General features: G+C 38.5%; 1 protein-coding gene across 4 annotated transcripts in view; it reads left to right on the plus strand.

Annotated features, from left to right (window-relative positions):
- The first annotated feature begins 1,340 nt into the window (after positions 1–1,340).
- LOC133623646 (glucosamine-6-phosphate deaminase 2) overlaps positions 1,341–18,360 on the plus strand; it is a 31,080-nt gene continuing 14,060 nt past the window's right edge. For 2 of the 4 annotated variants that reach the window (XM_061986895.2, XM_072916295.1), the window contains exons 1-3: positions 1,341–1,482; positions 16,392–16,528; positions 16,601–16,702. In XM_061986895.2, the coding sequence (XP_061842879.1) occupies positions 16,405–16,528; positions 16,601–16,702 (226 nt within the window). In that variant the 5' untranslated portion in view covers positions 1,341–1,482; positions 16,392–16,404. Of the gene's footprint in view, positions 1,483–1,569; positions 1,589–16,391; positions 16,529–16,600; positions 16,703–18,360 lie in introns of those variants that run through there. The other 2 variants (XM_061986896.2, XM_072916296.1) reach the window with 2 other exon arrangements.

Here is an 18,360-nt window from a genome sequence, read left to right on the forward strand (position 1 = left end):
GGATCCTGTGCCTCTCCTGTCTTCCTCCAGACTCTGGGACCTCGATTTCCAAAGGAAATGCAAAATTTGCATGGTTGGGTGATGGTTTGGGGTGCCATGTCATCTGCTGGTGTCGGTCCACTCTGTTTCCTGAGATCCAGGGTCAACGCAGCCGTCTACCAGCAAGTTTTAGAGCACTTCATGCTTCCTGCTGCTGACCTGCTCTATGGAGATGGAGATTTCAAGTTCCAACAGGACTTGGCGCCTGCACACAGCGCAAAATCTACCCGTGCCTGGTTTACGGACCATGGTATTTCTGTTCTAAATTGGCCCGCCAACTCCCCTTACCTTAGCCCCATAGAAAATCTGTGGGGTATTGTGAAAAGGAAGATGCAGAATGCCAGACCCAAAAACGCAGAAGAGTTGAAGGCCACTATCAGAGCAACCTGGGCTCTCATAACACCTGAGCAGTGCCAGAAACTCATCGACTCCATGCCACGCCGCATTAACGCAGTAATTGAGGCAAAAGGAGCTCCAACCAAGTATTGAGTATTGTACATGCTCATATTTTTTCATTTTCATACTTTTCAGTTGGCCAACATTTCTAAAAAAATCCCTTTTTTGTATTAGCCTTAAGTAATATTCTAATTTTGTGACACACGGAATTTTGGACTTTCATTTGTTGCCACTTCAAATCATCAAAATTAAATGAAATAAACATTTGAATGCATCAGTCTGTGTGCAATGAATAAATATAATGTACAAGTTACACCTTTTGAATGCAATTACTGAAATAAATCAAGTTTTTCAAAATATTCTAATTTACTGGCTTTTACCTGTATATATATATATATATTACACAAAGTGCATAGCCATAGGCTCAAACAAGTTCAGTAAATCATTTAAATTTGGAACACAGCATCATCATTTTTACAGCTTTTTGGTTGTTAGAGGTAGAGAGTGTTTTAACGTAGAGTTCTAATTGTTTTTCAAAGGCACAAAAAACAGGGCAGGTGTTGAGAAACTTCCATTTATGAATATAAAACTTAGTCAATAGTATAATGAGCTTGCAAAGGTAAAATTCCTCTTCATCTATAAGGAGAGTTTGGACAACCTGGTTTCGGAGTTGGTTGCAAACATGGCGCCCGGTGGTCACGTGCGGAGCTTTTTGGCCAATCATTGAAGAGATTGTCCGGCCATCTCTCTCTGATTGGTCAAAAGCCCTCACGTGACTACCAGGCGCCATGTTTGGGGACGACGACTCCTAAACCGAGTTGTCCACAATGTCGTGATTGGAGGCGGCGCGATGACGTCAACACTGCAATAACCGCGAATACAGCCTCAAAGAAGAAAGATGGATCTGCACATGCGCTGAAAGCACCCTAAATCACATGACCCGTCGCTCACGTGACGTGTTTAGAGTCACCTGATTGGTCGAGGAAACGTCCTCCCACAAGGAGGCTTTTTTTGACGGCACTTCAGCAGAAACGGTCTCCGGGTTGTGTAAGTTGACATCACTTTATGTCGCTTTACCTTCACATTATGCTACATTTGTGCCTACTTTGAAGACAACGTTGTTGTACGTCTAGCGGCGTCGTACCGCGACGAAGTTAGTTGGCCAAAATGCATGATGACGCCCGGTGCGGTAGCAACAATGGCCGCGTGAATAACTGTGTTTTTATGTTGTGTTACTTTTAAATATGGCTTTAATTCGTTCCGTGACACGGATGATATTAAATCCATTTATTCCGTGCTTGCCATCTCCAGAACATCACACTTTGTTACATGTATTTTAAAGAAAATATTTTTTTTTTTTTAGAAAACTAGATGAGGCTATTTCTGAAGGAACTGAAATCCAGATTTTTTTTTTTTTTTTTTTTAGAATTGTTTAAGTAGAGCACACAATTCCTGAACAGACTGAATATTTTGAAGTTGGAACAGTTTGAATGAGATGAAGAATGTGGGAGTTGTGGAACTTTGAAGAATGTGTTCCCAAAGTGGGAATTTTATTTTGAAAATGGTAAAAAAAAACAAAAAAAAAACTTGAATAGTCTGAATGAGTTGAAATGGTTGGTGTTGGAATTTTTCAAATCGGTCGATAAATGTTGAACTGAGAAATGGTATAGCGCGGTTGGTATAGTGGCCATGCCTTGAGGGTTCCAGGTTCGAGCCCCGCTTCTGCCATCCTAGTCGCTGCCGTCGTGTCCTTGGGCAAGACACTTTACCCACCTGCTCCCAGTGCCACCCACACCGGTTTAAAAATGTAACTTAGATATTGGGTTTCACTATGTAAAAGCGCTTTGAGTCACTAGAGAAAAGCGCTATATAAATATAATTCAATTATTCGGGAAAACCGGGAATTTTTCCAGTTCAAAAAATAACTTTGTTTTTTTGTCCTGGTTAAGAGGAATGTTTTGACAGGTTGAAGTGGGTTGAAAAATTTGGCAGAGTAGTTGCCAGAAAAAGGGTGGAAATAGGGCTTTGGAAAACCAGGAATTCTGGGAAATCGTGGAATTTTTTTTAACTTGGAAAAAAGGGTATTTTGAATTTTCAGGTGGGTGGAATGGCTTGAATCGTTTGGGGAAAAATGTGGAAATGGTGAAAGTTTGAAAAATGGCCAATTCATTTTAAATGGGAATAATGTCCCGGAAATCTGGGAATTTTTGGAATTTGTCAAGGGAAAACCTGCAATTCCTGAATAGGCTGAACAGTTTGAAGTTGGAACAGTTTGAATCAGATGAAAAATGTGGGAGTTGTGGAACTTTGAAGAATGTTCCATTGATTTCAATGGGAATTTCCCCCAAAATTGGGAATTTCGTGTAAAGTGGGAATTTTTGGGGGAAAATGGTAAAAAAAAAACTTGAATGAGTTGAAATGGTTGGTGTTGGAATTTTTCAAATCGGTCGATAAATGTTGGATAGAGAAATTATATAACTCAGTTGGTAGAGTGGCCATGCCAGCAGCTTGAGGGTTCCAGGTTTGATCCCCACTTCTGCCATCCTAGTCACTGCCGTTGTGTCCTTGGGCAAGACACTTTACCCACCTGCTCCCAGTGCCACCCACACAGGTTTAAATGTAACTTAGATATTGGGATTCACTATGTAAAAGCGCTTTAAGTCGCTAGAGAAAAGCGCTATATAAATATAATTCAATTATTCGGGAAAACCGGGAATTTTTCCAGTTAAAAAAATAACTTTGTGTTTTTGTCCTGGTTAAGAGGAAAGTTTTGACGGTGGAACGGTTGAAGGGGGTTGAAAAATTTGGCAGAGTAGTTGCCAGAAAAAGGGTGGAAATACGGCTTTGGAAAACCAGGAATTCTGGGAAATCCTGGAATTTTTTTAAACTTGGAAAAAAGGGTATTTTGAATTTTCAGGTGGGTGGAATGGCTTGAATCGTTTGGGGAAAATGTGGAAATGGTGAAAGTTTGAAAAATGGCCAATTCATTTTAAATGGGAATAATGTCCCGGAAATCTGGGAATTTTTGGAATTTGTCAAGGGAAAACCTGCAATTCCTGAATAGGCTGAACAGTTTGAAGTTGGAACAGTTTGAATCAGATGAAAAATGTGGGAGTTGTGGAACTTTGAAGAATGTTCCATTGATTTCAATGGGAATTTCCCCCCATATTGGGAATTTTGTGTAAAAGGGGAATTTTTTTGAAAATTGTAAAAAAAAACTTGAATAGTCTGAATGAGTTGAAATGGTTGGTGTTGGAATTTTTCAAATCGGTCGATAAATGTTGAATAGAGAAATGATATAGCTCAGTTGGTAGAGTGGCCATGCCAGCAGCTTGAGGGTTCCAGGTTTGATCCCCACTTCTGCCATCCTAGTCACTGCCATCGTGTCCTTAGGCAAGACACTTTACCCACCTGCTCCCAGTGCCACCCACACCGGTTTAAAAATGTAACTTAGATATTGGGTTTCACTATGTAAAAGCGCTTTGAGTCGCTAGAGAAAAGCGCTATATAAAAATAATTCAATTATTCGGGAAAACTGGGAATTTTTCCAGTTCAAAAAATAACTTCGTTTTTTCGTCCTGGTTAAGAGGAATGTTTTGACGGTGGAACGGTTGAAGTGGGTTGAAAAATTTGGCAGAGTAGTTGCCAGAAAAACGGGTGGAAATACGGCTTTGGAAAACCAGGAATTCTGGGAAATCCTGGAATTTTTTTTAACTTGGAAAAAAGGGTATTTGGAATTTTCAGGTTGGTGGAATGGTTTGAATCGATTGGAAAAATGTGAAAATGGTGAGAGTTTGAAAAATGGCCAATTCATTTTAAATGGGAATAATGTCCCGGAAATCTGGGAAATTTTGGAATTTGTCAAGGGAAAACCTGCAATTCCTGAATAGGCTGAACAGTTTGAAGTTGGAACAGTTTGAATCAGATGAAAAATGTGGGAGTTGTGGAACTTTGAAGAATGTTCCATTGATTTCAATGGGAATTTCCCCCAAAATTGGGAATTTCGTGTAAAGTGGGAATTTTTTTGGGAAAATGGTAAAAAAAAACTTGAATAGTCTGAATGAGTTGAAATGGTTGGTGTTGGAATTTTTCAAATTGGATGTTGAATTGAGAAATGGTATAGCGCGGTTGGTATAGTGGCCATGCCTTGAGGGTTCCAGGTTCGAGCCCCGCTTCTACCATCCTAGTCACTGCCGCCGTGTCCTTGGGCAAGACACTTTACCCACCTGCTCCCAGTGCCACCCACACCGGTTTAAAAATGTAACTTAGATATTGGGTTTCACTATGTAAAAGCGCTTTGAGTCGCTAGAGAAAAGCGCTATATAAATATAATTCAATTAAATTATTAGGGAATTTTGGGAAAACCGGGAATTTTTCCAGTTGAAAAAAAAACTTAGTTTTTTTGTCCTGGTTAAGAGGACTGTTTTGACGGTGGAACGGTTGAAGTGGGTTTAAAAATTTGGAAGGAGTCGTCGCCAGAAAAACGGGTGGAAATACAGCTTTGGGAAACCAGGAATTTTGGGAAATCCTGGAATTTTTTGAACTTGGGAAAAAAGGGTATTTTGAATTTTCAGGTGGGTGGAATGGCTTGAATCGTTTGGGAAAAATGTGGAAATGGTGAAAGTTTGAAAAATGGCCAATTCATTTTAAATGGGAATAATGTCCCGGAAATCTGGGAATTTTTGGAATTTGTCAAGGGAAAACCTGCACATCCTGAATAGGCTGAACAGTTTGAAGTTGGAACAGTTTGAATCAGATGAAAAATGTGGGAGTTGTGGAACTTTGAAGAATGTTCCATTGATTTCAATAGGAATTTCCCCCAAAATTGGGAATTTTGTGTAAAGTGGGAATTTTTGGGGGAAAATGGTAAAAAAAAAAGTTGAATAGTCTGAATGAGTTGAAATGGTTGGTGTTGGAATTTTTCAAATCGGTCGATAAATGTTGAATAGAGAAATGATATAGCTCAGTTGGTAGAGTGGCCATGCCAGCAGCTTGAGGGTTCCAGGTTTGATCCCCACTTCTGCCATCCTAGTCACTGCCGTCGTGTCCTTGGGCAAGACACTTTACCCACCTGCTCCCAGTGCCACCCACACCGGTTTAAAAATGTAACTTAGATATTGGGATTCACTATGTAAAAGCGCTTTGAGTCGCTAGAGAAAAGCGCTATATAAATATAATTCAATTATTCGGGAAAACCGGGAATTTTTCCAGTTCAAAAAATAACTTCGTTTTTTCGTCCTGGTTAAGAGGAATGTTTTGACGGTGGAACGGTTGAAGTGGGTTGAAAAATTTGGCAGAGTAGTTGCCAGAAAAAAGGGTGAAATTACGGCTTTGGAAAACCAGGAATTCTGGGAAATCGTAGAATTTTTTTTAACTTGGAAAAAAGGGTATTTTGAATTTTCAGGTGGGTGGAATGGTTTGAATCGATTGGAAAAATGTGGAAATGGTGAAAGTTTGAAAAATGGCCAATTAATTTTAAATGGGAATAATGTCCCGGAAATCTGGGAATTTTTGGAATTTGTCAAGGGAAAACCTGCAATTCCTGAATAGGCTGAACAGTTTGAAGTTGGAACAGTTTGAATCAGATGAAAAATGTGGGAGTTGTGGAACTTTGAAGAATGTTCCATTGATTTCAATAGGAATTTCCCCCAAAATTGGGAATTTCGTGTAAAGTGGGAATTTTTGGGGGAAAATGGTAAAAAAAAAACTTGAATAGTCTGAATGAGTTGAAATGGTTGGTGTTGGAATTTTTCAAATTGGATGTTGAATTGAGAAATGGTATAGCACGGGTAGTATAGTGGCCATACCTTGAGGGTTCCAGGTTCGAGCCCCGCTTCTGCCATCCTAGTCACTGCCGTCGTGTCCTTGGGCAAGGCACTTTACCCACCTGCTCCCATTGCCACCCACACTGCTTTAAATGGAACTTAGATATTGGGATTCACTATGTAAAAGCGCTTTGAGTCGCTAGAGAAAAGCGCTATATAAATATAATTCAATTATTCGGGAAAACCGGGAATTTTTCCAGTTCAAAAAATAACTTTGTTTTTTTGTCCTGGTTAAGAGGAATGTTTTGACAGGTTGAAGGGGGTTGAAAAATTTGGCAGAGTAGTTGCCAGAAAAAAGGGTGGAAATAGGGCTTTGGAAATCCAGGAATTCTGGGAAATCGTGGAATTTTTTTTAACTTGGAAAAAAGGGTATTTTGAATTTTCAGGTTGGTGGAATGGCTTAAATCGTTTGGGGGAAATGTGGAAATGATGAAAGTTTGAAAAATGGCCAATTCATTTTAAATGGGAATAATGTCCCAGAAATCTGGGAATTTTTGGAATTTGTCAAGGGAAAACCTGCAATTCCTGAATAGGCTGAACAGTTTGAAGTTGGAACAGTTTGAATCAGATGAAAAATGTGGGAGTTGTGGAACTTTGAAGAATGTTCCATTGATTTCATGAGGAATTTCCCCCAAAATTGGGAATTTCGTGTAAAGTGGGAATTTTTTTGGGAAAATGGTAAAAAAAAATGTAATAGTCTGAATGAGTTGAAATGGTTGGTGTTGGAATTTTTCAAATTGGATGTTGAATTGAGAAATGATATAGCGTGGTTGGTATAGTGGCCATGCCTCGAGGGTTCCAGGTTCGAGCCCCGCTTCTGCCATCCTAGTCACTGCCGTCGTGTCCTTGGGCAAGACACTTTACCCACCTGCTCCAAGTGCCACCCAAACCGGTTTAAAAATGTAACTTAGATATTGGGTTTCACTATGTAAAAGCGCTTTGAGTCGCTAGAGAAATGCGCTATATAAATATAATTCAATTATTCGGGAAAACCGGGAATTTTTCCAGTTCAAAAAATAACTTTGTTTTTTTGTCCTGGTTAAGAGGAATGTTTTGACAGGTGGAACGGTTGAAAAATTTGGCAGAGTAGTTGCCAGAAAAAAGGGTGGAAATACAGCTTTGGAAAACCAGGAATTCTGGGAAATCCTGGAATTTTTTTGAACTTGGAAAAAAGGGTATTTTGAATTTTCAGGTTGGTGGAATAGCTTGAATCGATTGGAAAAATGTGGAAATGGTGAAAGTTTGAAAAATGGCCAATTCATTTTAAATGGGAATAATGTCCCGGAAATCTGGGAATTTTTGGAATTTGTCAAGGGAAAACCTGCAATTCCTGAATAGGCTGAACAGTTTGAAGTTGGAACAGTTTGAATCAGATGAAAAATGTGGGAGTTGTGGAACTTTGAAGAATGTTCCATTGATTTCAATAGGAATTTCCCCCAAAATTGGGAATTTTGTGTAAAGTGGGAATTTTTTTGGGAAAATGGTAAAAAAAACAAACTTGAATGAGTTGAAATGGTTGGTGTTGGAATTTTTCAAATCGGTCAATAAATGTTGAATAGAGAAATGATATAGCTCAGTTGGTTGAGTGGCCATGCCAGCAGCTTGAGGGTTCCAGGTTTGAATCCCACTTCTGCCATCCTAGTCACTGCCGTCGTGTCCTTGGGCAAGACACTTTACCCACCTGCTCCCAGTGACACCCACACTGGTTTAAAAATGTAACTTAGATATTGGGATTCACTATGTAAAAGCGCTTTGAGTCGCTAGAGAAAAGCGCTATATAAATATAATTCAATTATTAGGGAAAACCGGGAATTTTTCCAGTTCAAAAAATAACTTTGTTTTTTTGTCCTGGTTAAGAGGAATGTTTTGACGGTAGAACGGTTGAAGTGGGTTGAAAAATTTGGCAGAGTAGTTGCCAGAAAAACGGGTGGAAATACGGCTTTGGAAAACCAGGAATTCTGGGAAATCGTGGAATTTTTTTTAACTTGGAAAAAAGGGTATTTTGAATTTTCAGGTGGGTGGAATGGCTTGAATCGTTTGGGAAAAATGTGGAAATGGTGAAAGTTTGAAAAATGGCCAATTCATTTTAAATGGGAATAATGTCCCGGAAATCTGGGAATTTTTGGAATTTGTCAAGGGAAAACCTGCAATTCCTGAATAGGCTGAACAGTTTGAAGTTGGAACAGTTTGAATCAGATGAAAAATGTGGGAGTTGTGGAACTTTGAAGAATGTTCTATTGATTTCAATAGGAATTTCCCCCAAAATTGGGAATTTCGTGTAAAGTGGGAATTTTTTTGGGAAAATGGTAAAAAAAAACTTGAATAGTCTGAATGAGTTGAAATGGTTGGTGTTGGAATTTTTCAAATTGGATGTTGAATTGAGAAATGGTATAGCGCGGTTGGTATAGTGGCCATGCCTCGAGGGTTCCAGGTTCGAGCCCCGCTTCTGCCATCCTAGTCACTCCCGTCGTGTCCTTGGGCAAGACACTTTACCCACCTGCTCCCAGTGCCACCCACACCGGTTTAAAAATGTAACTTAGATATTGGGTTTCACTATGTAAAAGCGCTTTGAGTCGCTAGAGAAAAGCGCTATATAAATATAATTCAATTATTCGGGAAAACCGGGAATTTTTCCAGTTCAAAAAATAACTTCGTTTTTTGTCCTGGTTAAGAGGAATGTTTTGACGGTGGAATGGTTGAAGGGGGTTGAAAAATTTGGCAGAGTAGTTGCCAGAAAAAAGGGTGGAAATAGGGCTTTGGAAAACCAGGAATTCTGGGAAATCGTGGAATTTTTTTTAACTTGGAAAAAAGGGTGTTTTGAATTTTCAGGTTGGTGGAATGGCTTGAATCGTTTGGAAAAATGTGGAAATGGTGAAAGTTTGAAAAATGGCCAATTCATTTTAAATGGGAATAATGTCCCGGAAATCTGGGAATTTTTGGAATTTGTCAAGGGAAAACCTGCAATTCCTGAATAGGCTGAACAGTTTGAAGTTGGAACAGTTTGAATCAGATGAAAAATGTGGGAGTTGTGGAACTTTGAAGAATGTTCCATTGATTTCAATAGGAATTTCCCCCAAAATTGGGAATTTCGTGTAAAGTGGGAATTTTTTGGGGAAAATGTTAAAAAAAACTTGAATTGTCGGAATGAGTTGAAATGGTTGGTGTTGGAATTTTTCAAATTGGATGTTGAATTGAGAAATCGTATAGCGAGGTTGGTATAGTGGCTATGCCTTGAGGGTTCCAGGTTCGAGCCCCGCTTCTGCCATCCTAGCCACTGCCGTCGTGTCCTTAGGCAAGACACTTTACCCACCTGCTCCCAGTGCCACCCACACCGGTTTAAATGTAACTTAGATATTGGGTTTCACTATGTAAAAGCGCTTTGAGTCGCTAGAGAAAAGCGCTATATAAATATAATTCAATTATTCTGGAAAACCGGGAATTTTTCCAGTTCAAAAAATAACTTTGTTTTTTTGTCCTGGTTAAGAGGAATGTTTTGACGGTGGAACGGTTGAAGTGGGTTGAAAAATTTGGCAGAGTAACGGGTGGAAATACGGCTTTGGAAAACCAGGAATTTTGGGAAATCGTGGAATTTTTTTTAACTTGGAAAAAAGGGTATTTTGAATTTTCAGGTGGGTGGAATGGCTTGAATCGTTTTGGAAAAATGTGGAAATGATGAAAGTTTGAAAAATGGCCAATTCATTTTAAATGGGAATAATGTCCCGGAAATCTGGGAATTTTTGGAATTTGTCAAGGGAAAACCTGCAATTCCTGAATAGGCTGAACAGTTTGAAGTTGTAACAGTTTGAATCAGATGAAAAATGTGGGAGTTGTGGAACTTTGAAGAATGTTCCATTGATTTCAATAGGAATTTCCCCCAAAATTGGGAATTTCGTGTAAAGTGGGAATTTTTTGGGGAAAATGTTAAAAAAAACTTGAATTGTCTGAATGAGTTGAAATGGTTGGTGTTAGAATTTTTCAAATTGGATGTTGAATTGAGAAATGGTATAGCGCGGTTGGTATAGTGGCCATGCCTTGAGGGTTCCAGGTTTGATCCCCGCTTCTGCCATCCTCGTCACTGCCGTCGTGTCCTTGGGCAAGATACTTTACCCACCTGCTCCCAGTGCCACCCACACCGGTTTAAAAATGTAATTTAGATATTGGGTTTCACAATGTAAAAGCGCTTTGAGTCGCTAGAGAAAAGCGCTATATAAATATAATTCAATTATTCGGGAAAACCGGGAATTTTTCCAGTTCAAAAAATACCTTTGTTTTTTTGTCCTGGTTAAGAGGAATGTTTTGACGGTGGAACGGTTGAAGTGGGTTGAAAAATTTGGCAGAGTAGTTGCCAGAAAAACGGGTGGAAATACGGCTTTGGAAAACCAGGAATTCTGGGAAATCCTGGAATTTTTTTTAACTTGGAAAAAAGGGTATTTTGAATTTTCAGGTTGGTGGAATGGCTTGAATCGTTTGGAAAAATGTGGAAATGGTGAAAGTTTGAAAAATGGCCAATTCATTTTAAATGGGAATAATGTCCCGGAAATCTGGAAATTTTTGGAATTTGTCAAGGGAAAACCTGCAATTCCTGAATAGGCTGAACAGTTTGAAGTTGGAACAGTTTGAATCAGATGAAAAATGTGGGAGTTGTGGAACTTTGAAGAATGTTCCATTGATTTCAATAGGAATTTCCCCCCAAAATTGGGAATTTCGTGTAAAGTGGGAATTTTTTTGGGAAAATGGTTAAAAAAAAACTTGAATAGTCTGAATGAGTTGAAATGGTTGGTGTTGGAATTTTTCAAATTGGATGTTGAATTGAGAAATGGTATGGCACGGGTAGTATAGTGGCCATGCCTTGAGGGTTCCAGGTTCGAGCCCCGCTTCTGCCATCCTAGTCACTTCCGTCGTGTCTTTAGGCAAGACACTTTACCCACCTGCTCCCAGTGCCACCCACACCGGTTTAAAAATGTAACTTAGATATTGGGATTCACTATGTAAAAGCGCTTTGAGTCGCTAGAGAAAAGCGCTATATAAATATAATTCAATTAAATTATTAGGGAATTTTGGGAAAACCGGGAATTTTTCCAGTTGGGAAAAAAACACTTAGTTTTTTTGTCCTGGTTAAGAGGAATGTTTTGACGGTGGAACGGTTGAAGTGGGTTGAAAAATTTGGAATAGTGATGGGTTGATGAGGCGTCATGAAGCGTTTCGACACATTGCAAAACTGTATTGATACTGTGTCGATACTGTGTCACTAAATACTGACATCTGCTGGACATTAAAAATCCCTACAGGCAACCTATGGACCGACTCAACTGACACTGATTTGATGCCCTAGTACAGGGGTCACCAACCTTTTTGAAACCAAAAACTACTTCTTGGGTACTGATTAATGCGAAGGGCTACCAGTTTGATACACATTTAAATAAATAAATATAATGTCATTTGTAAGTTACACGTAAGTGTGATTTAAACAAGAATAGCTAAATAAATAAATGTATATATATAAAAAAATGGGTGTTTCTGTCTGTCATTCCGTCATACATTTGTTTTCCTTTTACGGAAGGTTTTTTGTAGAGAATAAATGATGAAAAAAAACACTTAATTGAACGGTTTAAAAGAGGAGAAAACACGAAAAAAATTAAAATTAAATTTTGAAACATAGTTTATCTTCAATTTCAACTCTTTAAAATTCAAAATTCAACCGACAAAAAGAAGAGAAAAACTAGCTAATTTGAATCTTTTTGAAAAAATTTTAAAAAAGAATTTACGGAACATCATTAGTCATTTTTCCTGATTAAGATACATTTTAGAATTTTGATGACATGTTTTTAAATTGGTTAAAATCCAATCTGCACTTTGTTAGAATATTTAACAAATTGGACCAAGCTATATTTCTAACAAAGACAAATCAAATCAAATCAAATCAACTTTATTTATAGAGCACATTTAAAATTTACCACAGGGGTAGCCAAAGTGCTGTACAATGAGCAGGTTAAAAGATAAAACGAGTACCGAGCAAACACAACACAACACAAACAGAACACGATAGAAAATAAATAATTAAAATAGAATTAATAAAAACATAAAAACAGGATCACAGCAGGTGTATAATGGGGCGCCATTGCAGGATGGATATCACTCAGTGTTAAAAGCCATGGAATAAAAGTATGTTTTTAAGAGAGATTTAAAAACAGGAAGAGAGGAGGCTTGTCTAACACTCAGGGGTAGGTCGTTCCAGAGCTTGGGAGCAGCAACGGCGAAAGCTCTGTCACCTCTAAGCTTCAGCCTTGTGTCAGGGACCGTCAACAGCAGCTGATCGGCTGATCTTAAGGATCGGGTGGGGCAGTAAGGCTGAAGGAGGTCGGAGAGATAGGTTGGCGCGAGGTTGTTTAGACATTTAAAAACAAATAAAAGGAGTTTAAAATGTATTCGGTAACGCACAGGGAGCCAGTGAAGGGACGCTAAAATAGGGGTGATGTGCTCACGTCTGCGGGTCTGTGTTAGCAGACGAGCAGCAGACTTCTGCAAATCAGTATTTCTTCTAGATTTTCCAGAACAAAAATGTTAAAAGAAATTCAAAATACTTTGAAATAAGATTTAAATTTGATTCTACAGATTTTCTAGATTTGCCAGAATAATTTTTTTTTTATTTTAATCATAGTAAGTTTGAAGAAATATTTCACAAATATTCTTCGTCGAAAAACCCGAAGCTAAAATATTTATTATTCTTTACAATAATAATAAAAAAAAATGTACTTGAACATTGATTTAAATTGTCAGGAACGAAGAGGAAGACATTTAAAAGGTAAAAAGGTATATTTGTTTAAAAATCCTAAAATCATTTTTAAGGTTGTATTTTTTCTCTAAAATTGTATTTCTAAAAGTAATAAGAAGCAAAGTAAAAAATAAATGAATTTATTTAAACAAGTGAAGACCCATCCATCCATCCATTTTCTACCGCTTATTCCAAGTGAAGACCAAGTCTTTAAAATATTTTCTTGGATTTTCAAATTCTGTTTGAGTTTTGTCTCTTTTAGAATTAAAAATGTCGAAGCAAAGCGAGACCAGCTTGCTAGTAAATAAATACAATTTAAAAAATAGAGGCAGCTCACTGGTAAGTGCTGCTCTTTGAGCTATTTTTAGAACAGGCCAGCGGGCGACTGATCTGGTCCTTACGGGCTACCTGGTGACCGCGGGCACCGCGTTGGTGACCCCTGCCCTAGTATATACAATAATATAAACCAAGTCATTGTATTTCATTTAGGATTATTTCATATCTTCATTTAAATAAAAATATATTTTTGTCTTTTTTAGATACAGTCAATAAATAATGTGAACATGTATCATAACATGGAAATCTAAGAGAACGTGTTGTGGATGATTGTGGACTGGGAATTGTTTTAATTTTATTTTTTTACACATTTTTATTTAAAAAAAAAAAAAAAGTTTTTCCGACGTATTATACATTTGAGACGATTTCTCTTCTTAGTTATTATTTCTCCGGCTGTAGAAAAGAGCCGCTCACAGGGCACAGAGGAGGCGACACAGTTGGCGTATCGGTCACGTGACCAAAACAGCTCATGATCGGTCACGTGACTTTCTAAAACCGACACAGGGTTTTGCTCTATGAGCTCGACGCATGCGCCGATGCATCGGTGTTGCCGGACCCATCACTAATTTGGAAGGAGTAGTCGGCAGAAAAACGGGTGGAAATTCGGCTTTGGAAAACCATTAATTCTGTGAAATCCTGGATTTTTTTTTAACTTGGACAAAAAGGGTATTTTGAATTTTCTGGTGGGTGGAATGGCTTGAATCGTTTGGGGGGAAATGTGGAAATGGTGAAAGTTTGAAAAATGGCCAATTCCTTGATCCATGGTGTGGAATAAAGTGGTATCGACCGATTAACATATGTTTTATATTGATGACCACATCAATTGTGGTAGCCTTGTCAGGATGTTGACAACATGGCATCTTGTAAACAGATTACCGTATTTTCCGCACCATAAGGCGCCCTGGGTTATAAGCCGCGCCTTCAATCAATCAATCAATCAATCTTTATTTATATAGCCCTAAATCACAAGTGTCTCAAAGGGCTGCACAAGCCACAACGACATCCTCGGTACAAAGCCCACATAAGGGCAAGGAAAAACTCACCCCAGTGGGACGTCGATGTGAATGACTATGAGAAACCTTTTATTTTATTTTATTACCATAGGGCAGGTGCTAGGACATTAGGGGTATTTTATTTGTCTTTTAGTCTTTTATTCATCTTTTTGTCTTTTATTTATCTATTTGTCTTTTATTTGTCTGTTTGTCTTTCATCTGTCTATTTGTCTTTTATTCGTCTTTTTGTCTCTTATTTGTCTATTTGTCTTTTATTAGTCTGTCTTTTATTAGTCTACTTGTCTTTTATTAGTCTATTTGTCTTTTATTTGTCTACTTGTCTTTTATTTGTCTACTTGTCTTTTATTAGTATGTTTGTCTTTTATTAGTCTACTTCTCTTTTATTTGTCTGTTTGTCTTTTATTCGTCTATTTGTCTTTTATTCGTCTATTTGTCTTTTATTCGTCTTTTTGTCTTATTAGTCTACTTGTCTTTTATTAGTCTGTTTGTCTTTTATTCGTCTTTTATTTGTCTATTTGTCTTTTATTTGTCCATTTGTCTTTTATTTGTATATTTGTCTATTTGTGTTTTATTCGTCTTTTAGTCTTTGTCTTTTATTCGTCTTTTATTAGTCTATTTGTCTTTTATTTGTCTATTTGTCTTTTATTTGTCTTTTATTCGTCTTTTTGTCTTTTATTTGTCTATTTGTCTTTTATTTGTCTTTTATTTGTCTATTTGTGTTTTATTTGTCTATTTGTGTTTTATTCGTCTTTTATTTGTCTTTTATTCGTCTTTTATTAGTCTATTTGTCTTTTATTTGTCTATTTGTCTTTTATTTGTCTATTTGTCTTTTATTCGTCTTTTTGTCTTATTAGTCTACTTGTCTTTTATTAGTCTGTTTCTTTTATTCGTCTTTTATTCGTCTATTTGTCTTTTATTTGTCCATTTGTCTTTTATTTGTCTTTTATTTGTATATTTGTCTTTTATTTGTCTTTTATTTGTATATTAATCAATATCAATGAACGGCATATTTCAAAACTTTGTCCACCTATAAGCCGCCCCGTGTTATAAGCCGCATCTAACTGCGCTAAAGGAATGTCAAAAAAACAGTCAGATAGGTCAGTCAAACTTTAATAATATATTAAAAACCAGCGTGATGTGGGCGCGCATGGAGTCGTATATCAACATGGACGGAGCTGCGTGAAAAAAGCCACCCGGCCTCTTCGCTTAAACTTACCTTAACCACTCGCTCATCTTTTCTTCATCCATCCCTTCGAGTTAGCTTTTATGATGACGCCGGCTGGAAAGGTCTCTTTTGGCAAGGTCTTCCTTTTGAATATCACCATGGGTGGAAGTTTCTGGCCATTAGCATGGCAAGCTAGAACCACAGTGAAGGATGACTTCTCATTCCCTGTGGTGCGAATATTCACCGTACGTGCTCCCGTTGTATCCACAGTGCGGTTCACAGGAATATCAGTTGCTGTGAAATAGTAGTCCGTGTGCGGATGGAGAGATTGCGTCTTTTCATGAACCGGATCCCTGTCGTTTAGTAGGAGCCATTTTGTGGTCTTTACAGATGTAAACACACAAAGGAAATGTACGGTAATATCCGCGCGCTTTTTCTTCTTCTACGCGGGCGGGTGGTTGCTTACAGTAGAAGAAGCGCTTCCTGTTCTATGGGGGCGGGTGCTTACCTTGGCGGTTGCTTGCGTAGAAGAAGAAGCGCTTCCTGTTCTACCGGGAAAAAATATGGCGGCTGTTTACCGTAGTTACGAGACCGAAACTTTATGAAAATGAATCTTAATATTTATCCATATATAAAGCGCACCGGGTTATAAGGCGCACTGTCAGCTTTTGAGAAAATTTGTGGTTTTTAGGTGCGCCTTATAGTGCGGAAAATACGGTAGTTTTTTTTACTTTATTGTGTAGATGGACATTTTTTTTGAAACAGCGCAGTGGGGGAAATAATGCTTTTTTTTTGGAAAATATCCGTCTGGTAATCTGTCATTGACTTTGTCGTCGTGTATCCAGTCAAGTCGCCACCATGAGGCTGGTGATTCTGGAGGAGTACGAGCTGGCCAGCCAGTGGGCAGCCAAATATATTTGTAACAAAATCATCCAGTTCAAGCCCTCCGCCGACAGATTCTTCACCCTCGGCCTCCCTACAGGTGAGTGTCGTCGTGCAAACTTACTGACGTCTACTGTCGTCGACACTGTGCAAACTACTTCCTGTCCTTCAGGAAGCACTCCATACGGCTGTTACCAGAAGTTAATTGAATACCACCGAGCTGGACGTCTGTCTTTTAAGTTTGTGAAAACCTTCAACATGGATGAATATGTTGGTAAGTTGACATTTTAACACTTGCTTGATGAAAAAACACAAAAAGACGCGGGTGACGGCTACTTTTTTTTTAACCTTTTGTGAGGATTGCGATTGAATCTTCATCCAAGCCCCACTATGTGAGCGTGCCGTCGGTCGACATCCCAGCGAGAGTGGAAATTGTACAGTAAATGTTTGTTTTATTATGGTTAGCTTGTATGTTTAGCACATAGCAATGCTGCGAACGCTGTAGCGTCACAATAAAGCTGCGTTCGTTTAGCACTCGGCTTCTAAAACGTGTTGCTCATCCTCTTTGTGTTCAGGCTCAAAAATATAAGGTTCTGGATCATCATTTTTTCCCCAAAGTTGGGTGTTCCAACAGGACAATGACCCCCAAACACGCGTCAAAAATGGTAAAGGAATGGCTAAATCAGGCTAGAATGAAGGTTTTAGAATGGCCTTCCAAAAGTCCTGACTTAAATGTGTGGACAATGCTGAAGAAACAAGTCCATGTCAGAAAACCAACACGTTTAGCTGAATCGCACCAATTTTGTCAAGAGGAGTGGTCAAAAATTCAAGCAGAAGCTTGCCAGAAGCTTTGCTTTTTTTTTTTACAAATCTGAAATGGTAAATAAGTAGCTAATAATTGAGTCAAATGATTGAGGGTCCTCCAAATATGAGTGATATTGTTATTATAAGCGCTAACGCGAACGGCCCATTTTAGCGGCACATTGATAGCAGTGAGCTAATGCTATCTTACGCTGCTACTGCTGAAACTTGGTCAGTGTAAATTCTAGATGATAATTCATGCATCTCACCTGGTAGTAGACACATGTCGCCATGGACCGAGAGACAGGTTTACTTTGGCATCACCCGAGATGGCGGAAAAAAAAACACAAAAAGAAGGCGAGTGGCGGCTACTTTTTTTTAACCTTTCGTGAGGATTGCGATTGAATCTTCATCCAAGCCCCACTATGTGAGCGTGCCGTCGGTCGACATCCCGGCGAGAGTGGAAATTGTACAGTAAATGTTTGTTTTATTATGGTTAGCTTGTATGTTTAGCACCTAGCAAAGCTGCTAACGCTGTAGCGTCACAACAAAAGCTGCATCCGTTTAGCACTCGGCTTCTAAAACGTATTGCTCAGCCTCTTTATGTTCAGGCTCAAAAATATAAGGTTCTGGATCATAATTTTTTCCCAAAGTTGGGTGTTCCAATAGGACAATGACCCCCAAACACGCGTCAAAAGTGGTAAAGGAATGTCTAAATCAGGCTAGAATGAAGGTTTTAGAATGGCCTTCCCAAAGTCCTGACTTAAATGTGTGGACAATGCTGAAGAAACAAGTCCATGTCAGAAAACCAACACGTTTAGCTGAACTGCACCAATTTTGTCAAGAGGAGTGGTCAAAGATTCAAGCAGAAGCTTGGCTTTTTTTTTTTTTACAAATCTGAAATGGTAAATAAGTAGCTAATAATTGAGTCAAAAGATCGAGGGTCCTCCAAATCCTCCAAATATGAGTGATATTGTTATTATAAGCGCTAACGCAGACGGCCCATTTTAGCGGCACATTGATAGCAGTGAGCTAATGCTATCTTACGCTGCTATTGCTGAAACTTGGTCAGAGTAAATTCTAGATGATAATTCATGCATCTCACCTGCTAGTAGACACATGTCGCCATGG

The sequence above is a fragment of the Nerophis lumbriciformis genome, linkage group LG26, assembly GCF_033978685.3.
Source record: "Nerophis lumbriciformis linkage group LG26, RoL_Nlum_v2.1, whole genome shotgun sequence".
In the NCBI taxonomy this organism is placed as follows: Eukaryota; Metazoa; Chordata; class Actinopteri; order Syngnathiformes; family Syngnathidae; genus Nerophis; species Nerophis lumbriciformis.